Source organism: Rutilus rutilus, assembly GCF_951802725.1.
Source record: "Rutilus rutilus genome assembly, chromosome: 17".
In the NCBI taxonomy this organism is placed as follows: domain Eukaryota; kingdom Metazoa; phylum Chordata; class Actinopteri; order Cypriniformes; family Leuciscidae; genus Rutilus; species Rutilus rutilus.
Genome location: NC_140230.1, coordinates 32,127,031 through 32,148,931, shown reverse-complemented (window position 1 = coordinate 32,148,931; position 21,901 = coordinate 32,127,031). Strand labels below are relative to the sequence as shown.

General features: G+C 36.4%; 1 protein-coding gene across 1 annotated transcript in view; it reads right to left on the bottom strand.

The window, feature by feature from the left end:
• Nucleotides 1–3,810: 3,810 nt before the first annotated feature.
• sv2a (synaptic vesicle glycoprotein 2A) overlaps nucleotides 3,811–21,901 on the bottom strand; it is a 39,008-nt gene continuing 20,917 nt past the window's right edge. Inside the window, exons 3-13 of the mRNA XM_084385434.1 lie at nucleotides 20,568–20,748; nucleotides 19,607–19,758; nucleotides 17,730–17,863; nucleotides 17,533–17,622; nucleotides 16,142–16,252; nucleotides 15,022–15,110; nucleotides 14,775–14,939; nucleotides 12,834–12,967; nucleotides 10,540–10,743; nucleotides 10,266–10,425; nucleotides 3,811–8,466 (exon numbers count right to left, since the gene is read on the bottom strand). Of these exons, the coding sequence (XP_084241560.1) occupies nucleotides 8,283–8,466; nucleotides 10,266–10,425; nucleotides 10,540–10,743; nucleotides 12,834–12,967; nucleotides 14,775–14,939; nucleotides 15,022–15,110; nucleotides 16,142–16,252; nucleotides 17,533–17,622; nucleotides 17,730–17,863; nucleotides 19,607–19,758; nucleotides 20,568–20,748 (1,604 nt within the window). The 3' untranslated portion in view covers nucleotides 3,811–8,282. The remainder of the gene's footprint in view (nucleotides 8,467–10,265; nucleotides 10,426–10,539; nucleotides 10,744–12,833; nucleotides 12,968–14,774; nucleotides 14,940–15,021; nucleotides 15,111–16,141; nucleotides 16,253–17,532; nucleotides 17,623–17,729; nucleotides 17,864–19,606; nucleotides 19,759–20,567; nucleotides 20,749–21,901) is intronic.

Here is a 21,901-nt window from a genome sequence, read left to right as displayed (position 1 = left end):
TACTGCCGCCTAGCGGCTAGAGAGAGAGAGTTGCGTCAAATACATGCGATTGATGGCACTGTTCTACGTTTGCTTTTAGATATACTAAAATCCAGTCTTTGGTTATACTAACAGATTTGGTTTAATATATGTTACATGAATAACACCGTTTTCATAAACGCTTCAGTTACATGTAGATCGGACGATTACAATCAAAACTTGCATTTAGGCTACTGTTGTTGTTAAGCGCTATAGCCTACAAGACATCACAAGTATACTAAGTCTAAAATACGCCATTGTTTTGTTGTTAGGAAAAAATCCATATACTGTGTATACACTAAACCGTTTTAATTCTATGTTTATATTGTACAGTAGGCTACAAAGTTGGCGTAACCATAACCACAAAAGCTGACAAGAGGTAAAATAAATAGCCTAATTACTTATCACTGAATGTTTACCATTCAGAAGCAGGCCTACATGTACAAAAACGTAATTGCTTTGTTTGAAAATATTTTTTTAAGCAATTTGGAGTTAGATAACATTTTGACTCGGTTTGAAAAATTAACACCTAGACCTAGGCCAGGGGCGGCGCTAGGGCTGGGCTAAGGGGGCTTAAGACCCGAATGTTTTTAGTAAAGCCCCGAATAATTTGTTACCTTGTCTTTCTCATAGTGCAAAACAATTCATCAGAAAAACAAATGTGAATAAGATTAGCCTACAGCAGTCGCGATTACCTAATCATGAAAAGTGCATATTACAGTTTTATTTATTTTTCCCTTTGCATTAAAGGTACTTACGACGTGCTTTTGCAGCGTTGAGCATTGTAGCCAATCACAGACATGTCTGTTGAACGCATCGGCCAATCAGAGGCGTTTAAATGAGTCGCTGTGCTGAAGATGTATTTTGCGCGAGCTCACCGAGTTCTACACTTTCGCAAACCTGTCATTATTATTGGCAATAAACTTAAGATGCAAATAAGAGATTCACTGCAATGTATTTTATATTCTTGATGCTGCTCTGATGCACTACATTACGCACCGCTCTGTTTGTTAGGATGACTAAAAGTTCAGCGGTCTAGCTCATCAATGTCAAAATGCTTAAAGAAGTGAACGAATGTCTGGTAAAATGTACGTAGCCTAGATAAACATTTAATATTTGACTGTTTTACAATAAAAATGTCCAACTACCGACAGTATCCGGGGACGCAAATTAGTCAACTTTTTTTATTTAAATATCAAAAATATTTAAAATAATCTAATTTCATACAGTTATAATTTTTCAATGTAAATTATTTAATTTGATTGGTAACAGCCTAATGTCTTATTATTTTAATTGAATATATTGATCAAATTTAAGAATTTGAAATGAAAGATGAGCAAACATTTAATAAAATAAAACCTTATAAAGGTACAAAAAAAATATTCTGAGTGTTTTCAAACAGTGATGTAATGAAACATTGACAATGTAAGTTTGAAAGGAGTAAAGCCTCTGTTTAGGCTATTAAGGAAATGTAATTTTGCCAAAAGAAGAACTTTTATTTTAAACAAATGTTCATTTTAAATCAGCCTATGTCAGTGTGATATGTTACCATATTATCATGCTTAACACTGAGAATTTGAATAATTGTAATGTGATCAGATGCAGAAATCTAAATCAAAGAATATGGGCGGTTGGCGGGTGGATTATTTATTTTTAACAGTGGATTTGGGTGACTCAGAGTGCACCAGATTAATAAATTTATCTTTAAAATGTACCAAAATTTCTTCCGGGGGGGCATGTCCCCGGACCCCCCTAGAGGTACCAAGCTCCACCCACAAAAATAATGTCGAAAACACATTAGGCTATATGATGATCTATGAAAAATAACATTTAATTACCTTATTATTAAAATACATTATTAGGATTTTACCACCTCCATCTCATTTTGAGCCAGGAAAAACCCTGTGATACAATAAGCCTTTATTTGTCTTTATTCCTATAAATCGCTTTTATAAATAATTAATTCATTCCTTTATATAAAAATAGTATTTTTAAAATACCCAATTTTAGTTTGGGCTAAAGCCCCGAATACCCACTGACCTTAGAACCGCCCCTGAGTCCTAGGCTATATACATTTCTGATCTTCACACAGATTATTTTGTTTATTTAGTCTTTAGAGGACAGACATGTCATACTTTTATGCGGCTTTCCCACCTTTTGTTGAGCATGGCAATAAAGTATTGACCAAGGGGGTAATCTTCCAGAAAAAACTGAAGCTTCCCTGGGCGCCGCCATTGATTAGCAGACCATCACCTGCTGTTAGCATTCCATTGACTCCCATTCATTTCGGCGTCACTTTGACAGCGAATAACTTTACATCTGAGGCGTTTAAAGACTCCATTTGTCCATTATTTATTTCTAAAGAAACACGAAAATGTATAAAAGGCTCCATTAGCTTAGGTTATGGCCCTGTAGAAGCAGTTTTTGTAAAAATAGGCTAAAGATTGCGTCATAACCATGTGACTCTTTGTTGCACAGTAGAGAAATTACCGTATGGACAGGAGGAGAAGCTCGCGGGCAATCGGGGGGACGTGGAGGCAAAATGACAAAATAATTAACCAGAATACTTAGCAAAAGTTTCTCCTGCTCCTAGCTCATGGACACCTCCTACTCACACTCTCCGTCTCTGCAAGTTTCGGAAGGGAGTGATTCAGATTTCTCTCGGCACAGCTACTAGAAGACAGACGGGTTGCTCACGTCACATCTACGTCGTCAAGCTCAGTTTGAGTCTGCGCAGTACGCTCAGCCATCAGGAAGTGAGTGCTTCTAATTGACTTCACTTTTCTCCGTTGAATCCAATGGGGGGGTCGCTGTGTCCATTTCTTTTACTGTCAATGGTATTGACCCTTTTCATATTTCCGTGTTTCTCCGGAAGTTTAGTTGGGTAAACCTATGGTGAATGAGAGACTTTAGCAAAAGAAAAACTCCACAAGTGTTTTCACAACTTTCAAAAAGAGGAAAAAAAAGAGAGAGAGAGATTGATAATGGCATCACTCATAGACTCTGTATAAGAAACACCCTAACAGCTGCAGCGTTAAAGGGTTAGTTCACCCAAAAATGAAAATTCTGTCAGTAATTACTCACCCTCACGTTGTTCCAACCCCGTAAGACCTTCGTTCATCTTCGGAACACAAATTAAGATATTTTTGATGAAATCTGAGAGCTGGCTCACTCCTCCATAGGCTTCTAGGTGACCGAAACTTGCTGGCCCAGAAAATGTATTAAAGAGATCGTTAATAAACTTAAGATTGAGCCACTGTAGTCACTTGGACTATATTAACGATCTCTTTAATACATTTTCTGGGCCAGCAAGTTTCGGTCACCTAGAAGCCTATGGAGGAGTGAGCCAGCTCTCAGATTTCATCAAAAATATCTTAATTTGTGTTCCGAAGATGAACGAAGGTCTTACGGGGTTGAAACAACATGAGGGTGAGTAATTACTGACAGAATTTTTATTTTTGGGTGAACTAACCCTTTAAGCTGTTTTTATATTTGATGCAAAGGTACTATAATACAAAGTATAGTGTTATGAATGTGCATGCATTTTTAAAACTTTGCAGGATTTGCGATGCTGATGACTATTAAAACGTCATCAGTCTGTGAAAAGGGTCCATTTTCATTCATATGGAAACAGGGCTTTGAAAGAAAAAAAGCCCTGTGTTTCACGAAAGAAAAAGTCATACTGTACGAGGTTGGAATGACACGAGGGTGAGTAAAACAGATTTCTTGTTTAGTATGCATATAAAGTTTGTCTATGTGGTGCATCAAGAACTCAAATCATCTATTCAAGCAGTATACCATTTGTTTATTATTCGTATGTACGTTTTAAATCCACTGAGGGACAGTTTTAACTGCACAAGCGCAGTCCAACCCCCCGAATACGAGTCAAAAAACCCAAAAGTAAATCTCTCACAAACTGTAATACAGAACCATTTTGGTAAGGATGGAATCTATATTCAGCGATAATGTCAACATTTCCATTCTTATGTACAAAAAAACAAATCACAAAATGAACAACATACAGTAGTACTCTGTTTCTCATGTTCAACATTTTTATCTTTTTTGTTTTTATTATTCCACATATTTATTCATTTACATACAAACATCTACAATCTCTACAGCACAGTACAATGATAAGGTGATAAACTCTCTGTCACATTTAAATTATGGCAATACACTGAAACTGACAAAAGCATCAGAAGACCTATGGTATATTTGTAGAGTACACGGATGTTGGCCTGTTTTCTTTCAGCTGCTGTTTCATCAAATATGGCCAGCGGACATTTTAGGCCCGGTTTCACAGACGGGGCTTAGATTAAGCCAGATATGTTTGAAGTTGCTTTCAGTTAAAACAACTCAAACATGCATTTTAGTCTGTGACTAGCTTAAGCCTGGTCTGTGAGACCGGGGGTTAGTGTGCTTTCTTGCCCGATAGTTTGGGGGCAGAGCGAACATGTTTACCACTTATTGCTTTGATTTCTTTTTGCACACGAGATTGGTTGTTGCTAATTGAGCACGTTCAGAAATACAAAAGACCCTGTAACAAAACCCATATGTCTTGCAACCAGTACACAATCTTAAGTGATGACGTGCACCAAATCCAGGACTGCTTGTGCACAGAGATAAGTCACTGCTTCACTGAGATTAGTTACTGTAATTCACAGCATACGACAGCAAATATGACGGAATTCGATGAAGGGAACAACAGCGACACATTAAGAGATGTGACCATATGAAGGGTTACAAACTGCAGCAGGACTGTTTGGAAATGGTGACATCAAATAAGTTTTATATTTAACGAACGATTGGTTGTGCGTACAAACAGTTCACTGACAAACCAAATATTTAATAGTTATATTTTTCAAGCATTCTCTAATTGTTTCCAGCTTTTCGGCTTATTTTAACCGTTTGCACGAGCATTAAGTGCGTAAAACACCTGATTGAGAGATATGTCTATAAGCCTTGTTAGGGGTGGGCGATATTACGATATACGGTAGAAATTTGTCAACCGGAGATTTTTGGACTATCATCTCCATCGCGGTTACACTCATGTGATGTTTCTGTGCTATGCAGTCATTTGCATGCATTTTTAAGTATTGCTGTTTAAAAACTAGTGATGTTAAACCGTTAAAGCGCAGTAAACAGCGAAAGACAACTCGTTTCGCTATACGCGCGTGCTGTTTCTCTCAGCGTGGGAGAAATGAACAGTGATTTTTGACGACTTACTGGGCTTGAACGGTTAAATACACATACTTATGTGTCAAAGTGACCATGTCTTTGCAAGTAAACACAGTCACTTATTCATTGTCTTAAGTGAACGTGAAGAGTTGAGAAAGAAAACGCACAAGTATATTGGATCCGTGCAGTCGTTCTTAAAGAGACAGCTTCCCAATCTACCTGCTGTCGTTATTAATGTTAATCAAACAACAAAAAAGAGAAAATTTCTCTAACTTTTGTAAGTTTAATAAGAAACAAATTCTATTTAATTTACACAGTGAAGACTATGCACCGTTTTTTATACATTTGATTACTTTATACAATTTATATAGTATTTTTTATTTCTAGTGCTTGAAGTTTTTCAGCTAGGTCTATTTAATTTATGTCTATTGTAGTTTCTTTGTCACTGTTAACTTGTCTTCAGTAAGCTTGAGAGTTGTTTTTTTTACTTAGGCTAGTATACATTTTTTGTGAATGGTGACAAGAATTATGAAATTTCAATGGTATCAAAAAATGTGATATATTTTAAAGCAAAAATATCTAAATTGTGATATCGTGAAATAAAATGACTCATAACATAAGATTTTGGTCACATCGCCCACCTCTAAGCCTTGTTTTGTTTTTCATTTTCTATTTCTTTACTCGCTTGCTTAGATCACCACACCCTGCTAGAACGTCAATTTATTACAAATCATGTTTTTGTCTGCCGTGATGAGAGATCTGCCAGTACAAACCGAGGAAGTAGAAAATATTTGGCAATTAAAGATGCGCACGGTCACACATGGCACACATACAGATTGTCACTACAGCATCTGTGACACTACTGGTGACGGAAGGTCACGGCAGGGATGGCAGTTTCTACGACAGGTCGTTTTAAAACAATGTGATGCGTGGCACTGCGCAATGCCAATTTCTCCAATTGAAATAATAATATGTAAGGCTGTTATAAACATTGTAAGCGCTTAAAAGTTACATTTGTGCCTAAAATGAACAGTTTGTGTTTGGTAACCACTTTGGTTAAAGTATTTTTAAATCTAAAAATTGGTTGGTTGTCTACTCTGAGCACATAATATGGCTGCTATCCTACAAAATGGCAGTAAAGAATGTTGAATGACACTAAAAACTGTTGTTGTGTAAGCGCTGGCTGTGTTTAAAAGGAACAGGGCTGAAATATAGCTTCCAGCCGGGTGGGGTTTTGTCTTTCCATTTTTTTTTTTTTTTTTTGCGTCAGTATCTGGTCATCAAACCAGTTTTCAATGATACTAGAACTAGTATTAATTGTGCTTGGTAAAATGTAGCAAGTTGGACAAGTTGCACGGTTTAGTGCTCGTCCTAATGGGATATCCATGGTTTTTGTTTCCCATCAAACGTTACAACACATCGGTTTTAAAATCCATTGAGTTTTGACTTTCGCCTCTTTTTGATGCTATATTCAGTTACTGCTACCAAGTCACCAAAAATTGAACATCAGGTCAACAATGATACAGCAAAAAAATCACCCTGCATGTGGCACTACATCTGCTTCTACAGATACTCAAAGTAAAAAATACTATAAAATCAAACTCTCATAAACAGTTATATAAATAAATACAAATATTCAGAGAACACTCAACATTTCACATGCAAGCACACGTACTTCCATACTTTACACACACACACCCACATACAGACGGATACCTCTGTTTCTTTACAAGAACACAAGAGAAAACATGAAGGAGGGCGTTTGTGTGTGCTGCAAATCAGTGGACTTATTCAGACATTTTTTATATATATTTGCTTTGATAAAAAAAATTAAATTCCTTAATGAACAGAAAACCTGTATATACATACATCAAATGGAATCTATCTAAGACGTTATGTTGATACTAGTTCAACATCTGAACATGTAAATATTTTTCTTATATATATATATATATATATATGTTTGTATATTTAATAATAGTTTTCGAGTGTTCAAACAGACAGACTTGGATTACAGCTAATTTTTATATATTTATATTCAATACATAATTTACATAATCATCAAAATAAACCTATTGTTTTTAATCAAATCACTTTGTGCTTCATTTTATTTTTTCTGTTTTTTTCACGTGTTCAATGGATTTTTTGAATGAGAACAGGGCGAATGTAAGGTTCGCCTCAATGTTTGCGCACATTCAAAAGGGACGCAACTGAAACTGCTCTGGAAAACAGTATAAAACAATAATGCAAAATATGAATAATGGCTTACTAAACCAAACTAATGACAACCTGTCATGTCACTCTCATATTTTACATCATGTCCAAAGAATCATGGGTAAAGTAGTGTAATACAGAGCACTGTCATCAGTTATGTTCACCATTTTCAAGCATATGTCGCGCTTCATTGCATGCACAACACATTTTGAAAGAACAACCGAATTCGTCAGATGGAGTACAACAAAAAATGAGTGAACCAATGATACACTGTCTATAGTTATGTAATGTTAGCATTTATGCTGTAAAACATCTAAAAAGCGAGGAGTGCTTGAGCCGATATAGGAGACAATTGCGGCATCACACACTTCTCGGGACACAAAGGACTAGAGTAAAGCAACAACAACCATCACCAGCACCACTAGATCAACACTGTCCATTCAAATATATCTATCTACTGATTTCACGGGTCCTCAGTGATGGTTTTCAAACCGCATGATGGCTTGGATGAAGATTAAAGGGAAAGTCAAAATGAACATGTTAAATTTCACATTCGTACCGTAACGCAAAATTGGAATGTGTTTAACATGGCAGTTTTTCCACACACACACACACACACACGCACAATATTCCTGTGAGACAATGAGATATCAGCAGGGAACATATTTATACATGTAGATTTGAATGAAATGAAATTAAAATGAAATAACGATGCAATTGCACATATTGGAGGAATGAAGATATCTGTAAATGTGGGATTTGTTAGGGCTGCTTCCAGCATTGCTCACTCACGGACTGGGTTTGGGATTTGGGGGCGACAAAGTCGGGCATTCCCTACTCAAACGCTGCCAGCTGCTTGCTGGAATACCGCACTATTGAAGCACCTGACCGCGAGTCTCGGGGAGCTTGAGAGCCAAGAAGCTTCCGACCGCCAAAGCCCCCGACGCGAAGAGGATGGGCACCGCTTTAGTGATGCCCACGAACGACTGGAAGATGCTGATGCCCAGAACTGCTGCTAACTTACACAAGGCGTTCAGAAACCCGAAGGCTGTAGTTCTGAAAAAAGGGAGAAAAAGATTAAAAATGACATCAATTGGATCTGTCTATCTGATCTTTTTTTTGTCCTTGAGAGGAAATTTCTTGCCACCGTAGATGCGTACATAACACAAACACAAATAACATGTTAAATTATCACATAATAGAATAAAAAATAGTTGCTTACATCACAAAAAAACTAAACAACAACAAAGAGAGCATAAGTGACGTATCAATGGCTGATGTCTTTAGGGCTCGTATAGATACAGGAACAAAACTCTTACTTTACCTGGCCTTTCTACACATCAGTAACCTATACCTACGACCAGAGGGCAGGGGGATGAAATATTTATAGAGTGGGTGGTAAATTAGGGGTAGGGATACCAATCATTTTACTTGCTAAATAAGTTATCTTTAAGAATTTGTTCTTGTTGGTAACTGTTATCATATGAAAAAAACAAATGGTACCATAAGTAAGGACTGGCTCAATAATACTGCGATACAAAAGAAGAAGAAGACGAGGCTGAACAGACAAGTGTCTAAGTTTGCGAACAGCTGTCAGTCTTTGTTGACAGCACTTGTAAACCCCTAGAATGTGCTGGCTGAAGTTGAGATTTTGATCCACAGTAATGCCGAGATATTTGAAATACTCTACCCTTTCAACTAATGGTAATGCTAGAAGCATGAATCTGGGTTTTTGGGGAGCTAAAGACCAGTTCCTTAGTCTTTGAAATATTGAGGTTCAAAAAGTTATCCTCACACCACGTACTAAAATGTGCTAAAAGAGTCATTGTCCTTATTAAGCAGATCAAGAATGGCTGCATCATCTGCATATTTAAAGTAATGAGTAGTGGTAAATGGACTCTGACAGTCATTTGTGTATAGAACAGTGGTTCCCAATTCCAGTCCTCGTGACCCACTGCTCTGCACATTTTGTATGTCTCCCTTATTTAACACACCTGAACCAGATTATCAGCTCATTAGGAGAGACTCCATGAACTGAACTGAGTGTGTCAGATAAGAGAGACCTACAAAATGTGCAGAGCAGCGGGTCACGAGGACTGGAGTTGGGAACCACTGGTATAGAATATAAAGAAATGGGCTAAGTACGCACCCCTGGGGGGCGCCGGTATTAAGAACAATGGTTGGTGATAATGCACTGTCCATCTTTACCACTTGCAGTCTATTAGAAAGACAATTATGGATCCAATATATTAAATCTATCCATCTATGCGTTCGTCCTTCTATCTATCTATATAGTATCCACACTACCATTTGGGGACGATCTGTCTGTCTGTCTGTCTGTCAATCAATCAATCAATCAATCAACCAATCATCTATCTATCTCAAAACATTTCTGAAATCAAATGTTTGTTCAGTAAATTACCTCTTAGAGGTGCTCAAGAGCACACATTGTTGAGCAGGCACTGTCAACATATTTTCTTAGAAATAATGCATAAGGACTCTGTGGCAGAACCACTGAGACTTCATTCATTTTGACTGAGAATTTTTAGATATCCCCTAAATTATAATGTATTTGATCTGCACTGCAGTGGCAATGCAGCACAAAATGACTGACAGAAAATTTGATCTATTAACGTTTCTAATCATTTTCATTTAGTATAATAATAAATAAAAAAATATTAAAAGAAGAAGAGAATCGTGTTTTTATCTAATTCCATGACAATTATTCATTTTAAAGTGTGGCGTAACATGCAAGTGTCCAGATACTTACTGAGGTCATTGTATTAATACAATGCAGAGAGAAAAGTGGCAATTGTGGTAGATGCAGTAATCACAGAAATATGAACTTGGCCCACCTCTTGTCCGAGGGGTACAGCTCCACCGTTAGTACATCCAGGGCATTCCATGATGCAATGCTGATGCCCCCAAATAGACAGAGCAAGGCGATCATAGCGGATTCGCTGTTTCCAAATGACAGGAAGAAGCAGCTGACGCAGGAAATCACACTGGAACCCGCTGCACCAGAGGAGGAGAGTGAGAACAAATGTTTATTATTTTTTAAAAGCTCAATTGCTTCATTTTTTTTAAAGCTCTAAAATGTGTTCAGCTCTGATGCAACTTGTTTTTTACCCAGCATTCTTAGACGTCCGATCTTGTCCATAAGCAAAGCAGACACAATGTTCCCAGGCAGGACAGCAAGCGTGCCAAGGAAGCTGACGAAATAGATCATGTAGGCGTTGTTCTCATCGCTGAAATCCAGCATACAACCCTCTTTGTTATGCAGAAAGGTGCTGTTGATGAGTTTGCTGTTGATCAGCCGGTACTTGAACAAGTCTAAAAACAGACGAGGGCTCTTGTTAACCAACGCATCAGCTATTCCTCCACAACAGTTTACGTAAACACTTCTAGGCCAGATAGATGACAGCTTTATGCATGTGTTCTAAACCATTGAGCTACTTAGAAGGCTTAGAAGACAACAGCATTTCTGGCCCTGTTCACACCTGGTATAAGATGCGTTTTGGTCGATCGGATCACAAGTAGACGAGGGAGACACATACCCAGTATATACACCTAGTATTTTAATCCGTCTCTTTTGTCCACTTTGGACCACTTCTGTCCTGATTTCTTCGAGGGGAGGGTCTATGGGAGGGTAAATGCATGGGCTTTTTCAGATCTTTCGATATAATGGGAAAAAAAAGCTTGCATAATTTACATATGAACGTAAAATAAGATGATGGAAAAACATACAGAGAGCAGCAGCTTTCATTTCTCTGACAGCTGCAAGACCACGCCGAACACTGTGAGTGTTTGTTAGAAATCAGGAATGGTGAGAGAACATTGTACTTTGTGCATTGTGCTTCCCGTCTGGCTAGTGCGCTTCCCATAATGTTTACACATTAAGTCAGACGGCAGAAAGTAGGCGTCTTTTGTGGCTGTTCAAACGCACTACCTCTGGAACTGGTCGAAAGTGGACAAGCTCAAAACGTTTTAGACCCCGTTTACCCCTGTATTTAGCGTTGACCACTTGTGATCCGATCTACCGATACAAAATGCATCTTAATACCAGGTGTAAACTGACATTTTGGCTCTGTACTAAAACCTTGTGGCTGCTTTCAAAATACCCATTCACACAAGATATGGTTATTATATGCCCAGTTTCACAGACAAAGCTTAAAGGGATAGTTCACCCAAAAATGAAAATTACCCCTTGATTTACTCACCCTCAAGTCATCCTAGGTGTATATGACACTCTTCTTTCAGACGAATACAATCAGAGTTGTATTGAAAAATGTCCTGGCTCTGCCAAGCTTTATAATGGCAGTGAATGGCTGTTTCTGTTTTGTCCACAAAAGTGCATCTATCCATATTATAAATAAAAATATTTTTCTTACACAAACACATCGCTTCGATTCAGAAGGCCTTTATTAACACCCCGGAGTCGTGTGGAGCACTTTTATGATGGATAGATGCACTTTTATGGACAAAACAAAAACAGCCATTATAAAGCTTAGAAGAGCCAGGACATTTTTTTATAACTCCGATTGTATTCATCTGAAAGAATGTCATATACACCTAGGATGGCTTGAGGGTGAGTAAATCATGGGCTAATTTTCCTTTTTGGGTGAACTATCCTTTTAAATTTAGTCACCGACTAAAATGCATATTTGAGCTGAAAGCAACTTGCACTGAAATATCTTAAAATATGTCTTAAGATGCACACCAGTAATGTGTTTTTCTAAGGCATGTATATAAAAACTACTTGAGTATCCTTATTTAACTAAGGCCTAATCCTGGCTTAATCCAAGCCCTGTCTGTGAAACCAGGACATAGTCTCTCACTTCATTGCCATCTTGAATTAATGCGTTCATTAAGCTCATTGCAATCATTCTGGGATTTGCTGTTCTTTTGGAACAGCAAAATGATGCATGTCAGGGAATGCATGGACTGATAAAATACACCTCAAATGCAATGAAAATTGCTTTAAGTAAAAGTGTCTGCAAATGCATAAATGTAAAAGTTAAAATGCTGTCTAGGTAGGCAGATAACTAGATTTTAGAACAGACTCAAAGCTTTTTAAGTTTCATCATTCATCTGCAAGCTGCTCAGAGAAACAATCATAAACGCCCAGTACGACTGATTTAGGAAAAGCAGATTGTCATTCCCTCACAGACAGTCAAGAGGAAGAATCTGAGCTGGTGTTGCTAGGATACCTGAAATGCGTTCAATAGCTCTAAAACCTGAGGCCATTTTAACCGTAGCAAAACATGTCACATGAGTGTCTTCTTATAAAGGATCATAGCTTTGAATGCCTACGGCTCGAATCCAAACATTTTATACGTCTGAATGTGTCGATCACATTCAAAAACATTCAGCAGTGCTATATTTGTTTATAGCCAGGAGGGTGAAACCTGTGTTCTTCTCACCAGTGTTGTAGAAAAGGGTGGCGATAAAGGTGCAGTTTCTAAAGAAGGTGTTGCTTGATGTGATATCCTCAAAGTAGCATTCCTCAAACATGGAGTCTTCAAACACCATAGACTTCATCTTCAGATTCAAGAACCTTTAATGGCAAAGAGAAAAGATCCACTAAGAAATTTGGTAACACATTAGTTTAGGTAACCCATTCTTACTATTAACTAGTTGCTTATTAGCATGCATATTACTGAGATATTGGCTGTTTATTAGTACTTATAAAGCACATATTAATGCTTTATTCTGCATGACCATATTCTACATCCCTTAATCCTATACCCAATACCTAAACGTAACAACTACCTTACTAACTATTATAAAGCAGTAATTAGGAGTTTGAGGCAAAAGTGAGAATTGGACCCTATTCTAAAGTGTGACCAGACGGTATTCAGATTTCATTTAGCTTTCACAAAGTGCTCCAAATAAAGGCAGCTGGGATTGCCAGAAATGTACCATAAAAAATATGGTAATAACATTTTACAGATTCAACAAATTACAGTAAAGAAAAAAACATATTTCATTAGCTGATATAATTTTAATATACCAACCTAAACTAATATCTGTTTTGTACCTTTGTAATATACTGACAACCACCAAAAACAGATGGTGATGAGAAAGTCACATGAAGAATCAAAGCTCATCACAGAAGGTAAATACTAATATATAAAAGGTGTCATTCATTCAAATACTAAACACCATCATGGTAACACACTTGACACTAAAGTAATGCAATAAACATTTATTATACTACGGGGCTGTTTAATGCTTGAATCTGATTGGCTGACGAGCGTTCTAAGGTGTGCAATTATTTTCAGGGAAACGCACGGCTAAAGTAGATCCAGGCAAGTCTTGACCGCATTGCAGTTCCACATCACTTCACCAAATGATTTCAGTTATTTCGAAGGTCTTTATAGCCTACAACCGCAAAAGAACCAAAACCCACAACGACACTGACCGAGCAAATAAATATAGTAAACAACAGGACAAAAACAATTTATTTCCATGATTTTTTTGCCACAAAATTACTTTTTATTACGTATGGATAGCACATACTCTCTTTCTCCCGCTCTCTCTCGCACACTTAAACGGACACACATACAGCATGGACCAACACTCGCACAGACAATTTTATCAGTAAAATAGTTTAACAACTTAAAAGCTACAAGACATTTTTCACTAGCGATGTAATAACGGCTCTGTTCTTGAAGCAGATAAACTTACAGTTTCGCTATTAGTGGAGACGCTGCTGCCGAATACACAGAAGAGCGTTTTAAGGACAAAAACTTGACAAACGTCTTGAAATACATCATCTGAACAATGTTTTGAGGTGTGATAACCGTAGTATAAGCATAATGATTGACTCCGGGCTGTTGAATTATTAGAAAAATAATGCACACCCGAGGTGGTAATGTTACACCTCGGGTGTGCATTATTTTTCTAATAATTCAATGGCCCGTTGACGGACGTTGATGGTAAATGATGATGTTCATCAAGCATATGATGATTTATATTTTGGCCCAAAAGAAGTTGTCTTCACATATATGATGTTTTAAAATGCTGTCTCGGTAGTCAGCTGACTTGGAACAGAGATAATATTGTGTGAGACATTTAAAAATTTCTTTTACTATAAAATTATACAATAGCAATCACATTTTCACCATCCATTTTGCATTCTTCTACAAAAAAAAGAACAAAAAAAGAACAAAAACAAAAACAGAAGCATGTTCAAAAGACACTCAAGGTTGTTAAGCCATTCTATCACACTTAAACTGCATTTAATCTGGAATATTCCTTTAAAAAGCAAGCGGAATGTCACAACAAAATTCACCTTTCATAGAAAGGTCAGCTCTATTTACTGAAATATGTTTGGCATACTGCCAGTGAGCAGCCCTTACTTGTTGTTGAAGTACTCTCCATTCCGGTGGATCTGGTTCTCCAGGGTGAAGTTAAAGGTCACATGCTCCACTTTCTCTTTGATGAAGACCTTTGTGCGTGAGGAGTACTCTTGTTTCTGCAGGTATTTGATCATGTCAGGGAACCAAACGGTCAACCCGTAGTAGCTGGAAGCAGAGAGCAACAAGTCATGAAACAATGCAGATGGACAAATCATCAGATGGTCTGGAAAAGATCGGTGTAGTTCACCTGAAGGACATGGAAAACCACACGGCCATCATCATGTAGGTGATCCTCCGGTACTCTGGATTAAACACCGTCAGGAAGTTGCTCCACACCTGGAAATCCAACATAAAATAATTAGTTTGATGTATTAAACTATGGAAAAAATGATTCAAAATAGATTGTTGGAGTATGTTTCACAGGAAAATACTATTTCAGTCTTTCTACTTCAAAATGTAATTTTTAATCTGATGTGTTACTTGCCTTTTCTTTGTACTTATTTGTGAAAATTGTTTATAAACAAGTAAATCCTACACATTTTTTTTTCGCTGTATGTAGACACATTTCAACATTTACAATTTATGGAAACTAAGCTGCAAATGTGTGTCAATCAGAATCGCCACAGTAACAATATCACTATTGCATAAGCATGTTAATATGACTATCCACATTTTATATCAATGCCTGTTCGGTATTATACAAAGTTGAATGCATAGGTGTCACATGATTCTTCTTTAGTCATTTTGTTATGTGCTTTTGTCATTTTTATTAGTTTTGTTCTTTTCAAATAATACTATTTACATTTAATTTATTTAATTAATAAATTATTTATTTTGTTCGTTTTAGTTTTTATTTATTTCCAATTTTAGTGCTTAAACTTAAAACTTTTATTTCATTTACTTGCCAAAGCAACATTTCTGCAAAGTTTTTCATCTAATATTTATATTTTATTTTATTTTATTTTACCTTTATTTCAATTAAAATGTTTTTAACAGTTTTAGATTTGGTTAACAATAATATCCCTGGTGCTGCTTAATATTTTTGTGGAAACATTGCGGATACATTTTCTTCAGTATTCAAAAGAACAGGATTTATTTGAAATAGAAATCTTTTTGTAACATTATGAGTGTCTTTACTGCCACTTATGATAAATTTAATGCATCCTTGAGGAATATAAATATGAATTTCATTTTTTTTTAACTTGGTTATGTACAATGAAATGATGACTTTTTGGTGCAAGAAACCTTGACTGATATAAAATAAAATGGTACAAAAGTGTAGAATATGTCCCCTGTAGACCATTTCAAACTAAACTTTCGTATGGTGTTTGTCTTTTTCATCTTTGTCTGTGTTTGTCGTACTCTACCTGGTGGAAGAGGTTGGTCAGCTTGATCCTCCAGCGCTGGTGCCAGGCTGTGGCCTCTCCACCCATGTCAACCAACTCATCCATCTGTTTCACCGTCTTAATGGTGGTGACCTGGGGATTTCACAACATGCTTGAAAAAGTGCCTTGATACTTTACTGATAGGTTTGTGTGGTTAAGTGATAGGAATCTACTCATGAATAGCCTATATATATATATACACACACTCCTGGGCAAAAATGGCTAAACACTATACTTTTAATTGTCTTATCCACAAATAATTGGTCAGGAAATTAGCTAAATGTAAGCAAATGCATTTCTTAAAAACTGTCTCAGAAAATAAAGACTGAATGAAATTGTTGGCAGAATATGGGTTGTGTGTTGAGTGATGAATCACAATGAAACACGAGTTGCGTGGTGATGCTCCAGAGCGGTGTCTTCGAAAATATGCTGAGAAATATAATAGTAAATGCATCTCTTCCACAGTGAAGCATGAAGGAAGAGTGGCATTGTGTGAGGAACATTTTAGCTGCTGGTATTGGTGAGATGCTTCACTGTGAAAAGTCATTTAATGCTTTGGAGTACAGGAGAATATTGCAGAATAGCTTGCTTCCCACAAATGAGTAATGATCAGATGTTATTGTTCAGCAATGCTCCTGCCCAAATTACAAAGACAAACAATAAGTGGCTTGAGAACAAGTTCATCAGGCTGGTGTTTTGGCCTGGTCAGAGTCCAGATTTGAGACCTATAGTGAATATTTGGTCTCACATTAAACTCAAACTAACTGGGAGACATTTTTTCAACTACTGAACTGTTTGAAGCCATTGACATTGAGTGGAACAACACTGACTCTTCTTCCTGTAAAAAGCTGTCTGCAAGTTATGGAAGGATATTCTGTGCTAAATTACTTCATCAATAGTATTTGTGCAATTCTTGCAAATTTTGTGACCAGTGATTTGTAAACAAAATGGTTAGACCATTAAAAGACCACTAGAATATTTTGCCTTTTTTGCTTGGCCTGTTCCTTTGCCCAGGATATTTCTATAAAACTACTTGTCAGTGAGAGGAGAGCAGAGTCTAATTAAGTAATATGATTAAGATTTACAATGCTAATTATTGTGAACTATGAAATTATAATAGTTATAGAATATCCCAAAATATCAAATGAAACGTGTGCATGATTAACATGTAAATAATAACTTTATTGACCCTGATTAAATGAGCATGAAAGCCAATTTGACTCCCAGCTCGGCCATTTAATGGAAACCTATTAGCGTGACTGCATAATTAATTTCCAATTCATATTAAGAAAATAAAAATTCCCACAAATCCCTTCTGTCCTAATGTTATTGTTCTTTCTGAAGGAATGAGGGGTGACTCTAGCTGTACTCACAGAGAAAACCCTCTCTGGGTATCCCTTAGCCCTCATGTTGGTGTCATGGACCTGCTTCAGAATCATCCAAGCTTCGTCATGTTTCCCGTTCTGGTAAAACACACACAATGCATCAAAGTCATCTTTGATTAGTAGCTTATTCTGCAAGTTTTACCTACAGAATTAACCAAAAAACCAAGATGTGGGACGTCACTAACCTCCAAGAAGAAGCGTGGGCTCTCTGGCATGGTGGTCAGCGCAGCGATAGCAGCGACGGCGGGAAACGCACAGACCAGCACAAACACTCGCCAGCTATGAAACTGGTAGGCTGATCCCATCTGGAAGCTCCAGCCTGGTTTAAAGAAAAGGCCATATGTTAGTGAACTAATTTCTGTCATGAAAACTCTGTCATGAGTGTTTGGCATGGTAATGGATATGACAATGTTGATATGTTTGGTCTTGGCAGAATAGATCTGCTTTGTTGCTGCTGCTGTACAAAATAGCTAATTATTAATATTTACATATACTATAATTAATATTCATGACCCAAGCCAAACCTGGCACAGTTTGTGCATCAAGCCATATTAGCTGTTACAATGTTTAGGCTTAATTCTGAAACTTTTATGACAAAAAAAGCACAATTGAGATGCACTGTAAAAAAAACAAAGACTTGAACAAAACAAAGACTTGAGTTAGTTTTACAATAAAACACTATTTCATATGGGGTGTAACGGTTCATAAAAATGATGTTCGGAAGGTTCGGTACGTAACTTTTTTTTATTAAACAGTGGTTTACTGAACAAACTATGTCTGTCTTTAAAAAAACAAAAAGTGTCAATAGGGTTTATACACAACAAACTTCCACATGCTGTAAAACTTCCGGTTCAGGTGCTTCGTTAAATACTTTGTTTTACTCAAGATACCTTCAAAGGAGCGAGCAAAGATGAGTACATCACACATATGCAGATCGATTGAAGTTTTTATTTTCCCTCTCACTAACATTTAGATATTTGAATCGAATAAAACTCCAACAATAAAAAGGGCTATCTAGGTTAGCAGATTACCTTAAAAGCCCATAGATATCGCCGTCAGTTCATACTGCCATTAATACTTTCTCAGACAAGCAGATGCAATGACAGCTGTTTTCCTGTTTGTTCATGTGACGTTCGGCATAAAGTCTATATTGCTGGCAGCAACACACACACTTCAGTTTATGGTGCTGTTGAAATTGGGGGAAGAGATTGTGCTTACACTTTTGGATGCTAAATATGTTAGCAAAATGTCTTAGAACAAGGTTAGAATTATTGCGCTTCATTCTAATCTGCTCCATCCATTTGACGCACAAGCGTGTGCCGGCACTCATCAATTGAAGTCTGCAAATTTCAACGTAGATTTGTTTGCTAATTAAAATTTACAGGTAAGTATACAACCATAAGATGTAAACTGAGGAAAACTCATCTCAAACGCATTAAACAACACACCTATCTGACAGTAGGGAAATCCATTTAGGTTTAACACATAAATATAATATAAATATAAAACACATCTCATGTTTAGGACAACTTGGATCGTGCACTTCTCCGGAAGCAGCTTACTCTGAACTTATTTTTCAGATGTGTGTATATAAGTATATCTCCCATTCAAGGGGGGAAACTCTGATTTTAAAATTACGTTCCTCACACAAAGAAATTTACTAGCAATTTATGAGTGAAAATTGTTTCTCCACCAATTTTTTTTTTTAGTGTGGCATTTCTGGTAAGTATTCATGGTAACTAGGCATTTAAAATCATGACCTACTTCTGAAGAGAAGTTGATAAGATTTAAAACCTCTATAACCTCTGGATTGTTCATACATCCCTAAAATCTTTACAGATCACCACAACACAACACAACACGATAATTAGTGGATTTACTTTCTGGGACATCTCCATCTTAAGTTACCGGTTCAGTCCCCTCTGGAGTAAGCTGAGGTTAAGTGTCTTGCTCAAGGGCACAGTCTCGAGTTAATGGATCTACAACCTTTCAGCTACCAGCTGAGATCAATTAACCATTAAGCTACAGTACACCACCCGAACGATTTAAGTGTGCTAGTTACCGTAGTGGGGAATGATGGCCCAGGCCATGGCAGCAGCGTAGATGCCTCCAATCATCCAGAACATGCAGAGCCAGCTCAAGTGCTCACCACGCTTCTCTTGAGCCAGAAACTCAGAGTAATATGAGAAAACAATGGGAATAGAGCCACCGATCCTACAGCATGAAACAGAGGCACTCCAATATTAGGATATTGTACATCATTTTCTTTTAAAGATTTCAGTAAGTAGAATTAAAATGGAATAAAAAATGTAACAGCTTCTAGCATAGTTCTTAGTACTATTTTATTTATTTTACAGTATAAACATGCTTATACAAACAGTATATGGAGAATTTCCAGAATTATTAGAAGACATTTCTATAAATAATTTGTTTAAAACGCCACCTATAAAATTTGTAAATATAAGAAATTATATAAATGAATTTAAACAACTATATATAAAGTATATAAGTTTAAGTCCATTTATATGTTTATAATATATAAATATATATTATAGTTGTTACTGGTAACAAAAACTAACTATTACAAATATTTTTTTTGTTTACTGAAATAAGCTGACATTTTTTTTATAAACTAGCGAAAATTTGAAATAGTATTAGCTGAAATAAAACAAGTTTAAGTACAAATACTAATATTACTAAAACTTAAAAATAAATTAAAGCTAAATAGAAATAAAAATATAATATAAAATAAAATAAAAAATAAAAGCTAATAATAAAAAATAAATATATATATATATATATATATATATATATATATATATATATATATGGAAGAACTGATATTTTAGAATGCACTTTATCTATTTAATAATTACTTTAAACTATTTTTATGTCATATTTATTTTTATAAAGTTATCTGAAAGAGACCCAAATTTGAATTTTGTCTTACCCTCATCTCTAAACATAATAGTTTTTTAATAAATGTAAAAGAGAGACAGTGGTGGTGTGAAATGTGCATTTACCCCACACCGGAGAGCAGACGACAGAACAGGAAGGAGCTGTATCCTTGGACAAAGGAGGAGAAGAAAGCAAAGACACTGTTGATGGAGAGAGAGATCAGAAGGGTCTGTCTGCGCCCAATTCTGTCAGCCAGACCTCCCCACACAAAGGCACCCACCATCATACCCAGATACACAATCAGACCTGTGAGAGAAAGATAGACAGAGAGAGAGAGACAAGGGGGATCAATAACCATACCAGCATCCTGTCCAAATCATACCGCATCAGATCAAGATGACTAATGGTCATACTCCATTCAGACAGTAAATCAAAGTGACCAACAGAGCAGTGTGTTAGGTAAAATGACCATTCTGGTACTGGCGCTTGTTGCTGGAGCTACATGAGCTAAAATTCGATTAAAATGTCAAAGTTTGCTTCTTTTATAGAATGTAATGCTTTCTTTGTTTTGTGTCTGAGAGCTCAAATTCATTTTGTCTTTTGTTCGTGTGAGAGGTTTTCTTTGGTTTAGAGAATTCACACTGCCTGCTGAATGACGACTCTTTCACAGCTCCACCAGCAGCTGGTCATGTGACTGGAAGTGTGAACGCAGACTGCTTGCACCGCTGGCATGGATGTGCTGCCACGATACTGATAAAGCAGTGCATGAATACAATATAAATGACCCATGGAATATGATATTCCTCAGATGTTGCTCTTTCGCATCTGAAGAGAGTTAATTGAGATTTTAGTTATGTTTCTCACACTACATTTAACCCTGGATTAACATCTTTTTACACCTTGGGTCTTGTTGGCTAAGCTACTTAAGCACACAATCATCCGAAACACAATGACTCTGTTACAAAACCTAGTGAGCTGTCTTACTGTTAGCAGCCTATATAGGCAGCATCCTACATGAAATGGTCTACATAGATGACTACTCTGGATCATACAAATTCCACTCCTTATGTGATTCGCATGGGAATCGCAAATCACTCCATTAAGCATAAAATATATATTTAGCATTTCAAAATATATAAAAAATGGAAATACTTTAAAAAGAAAGAAATGTTTCTTGAGTAGCAAATCAGCATATTAAAATGATTTCTGAAGGATCATGTGACACTGAAGAAGCTGAAAATGTAGCTTTGACATCACAGGAATAAATTACATTATAAAATATATTAACATAAGAAACAGTTATTCTAAGCTGTAATAATATTTCACAACATTACTGTTTTTACTGTAGTCTTGTTGAACATAAGAGACTCATTTAAAAACATAAAAGAATGTGTGTGTGTATATATATATACTGTATATACTGTATATATATATATACACACAAAACAGTATATGGATT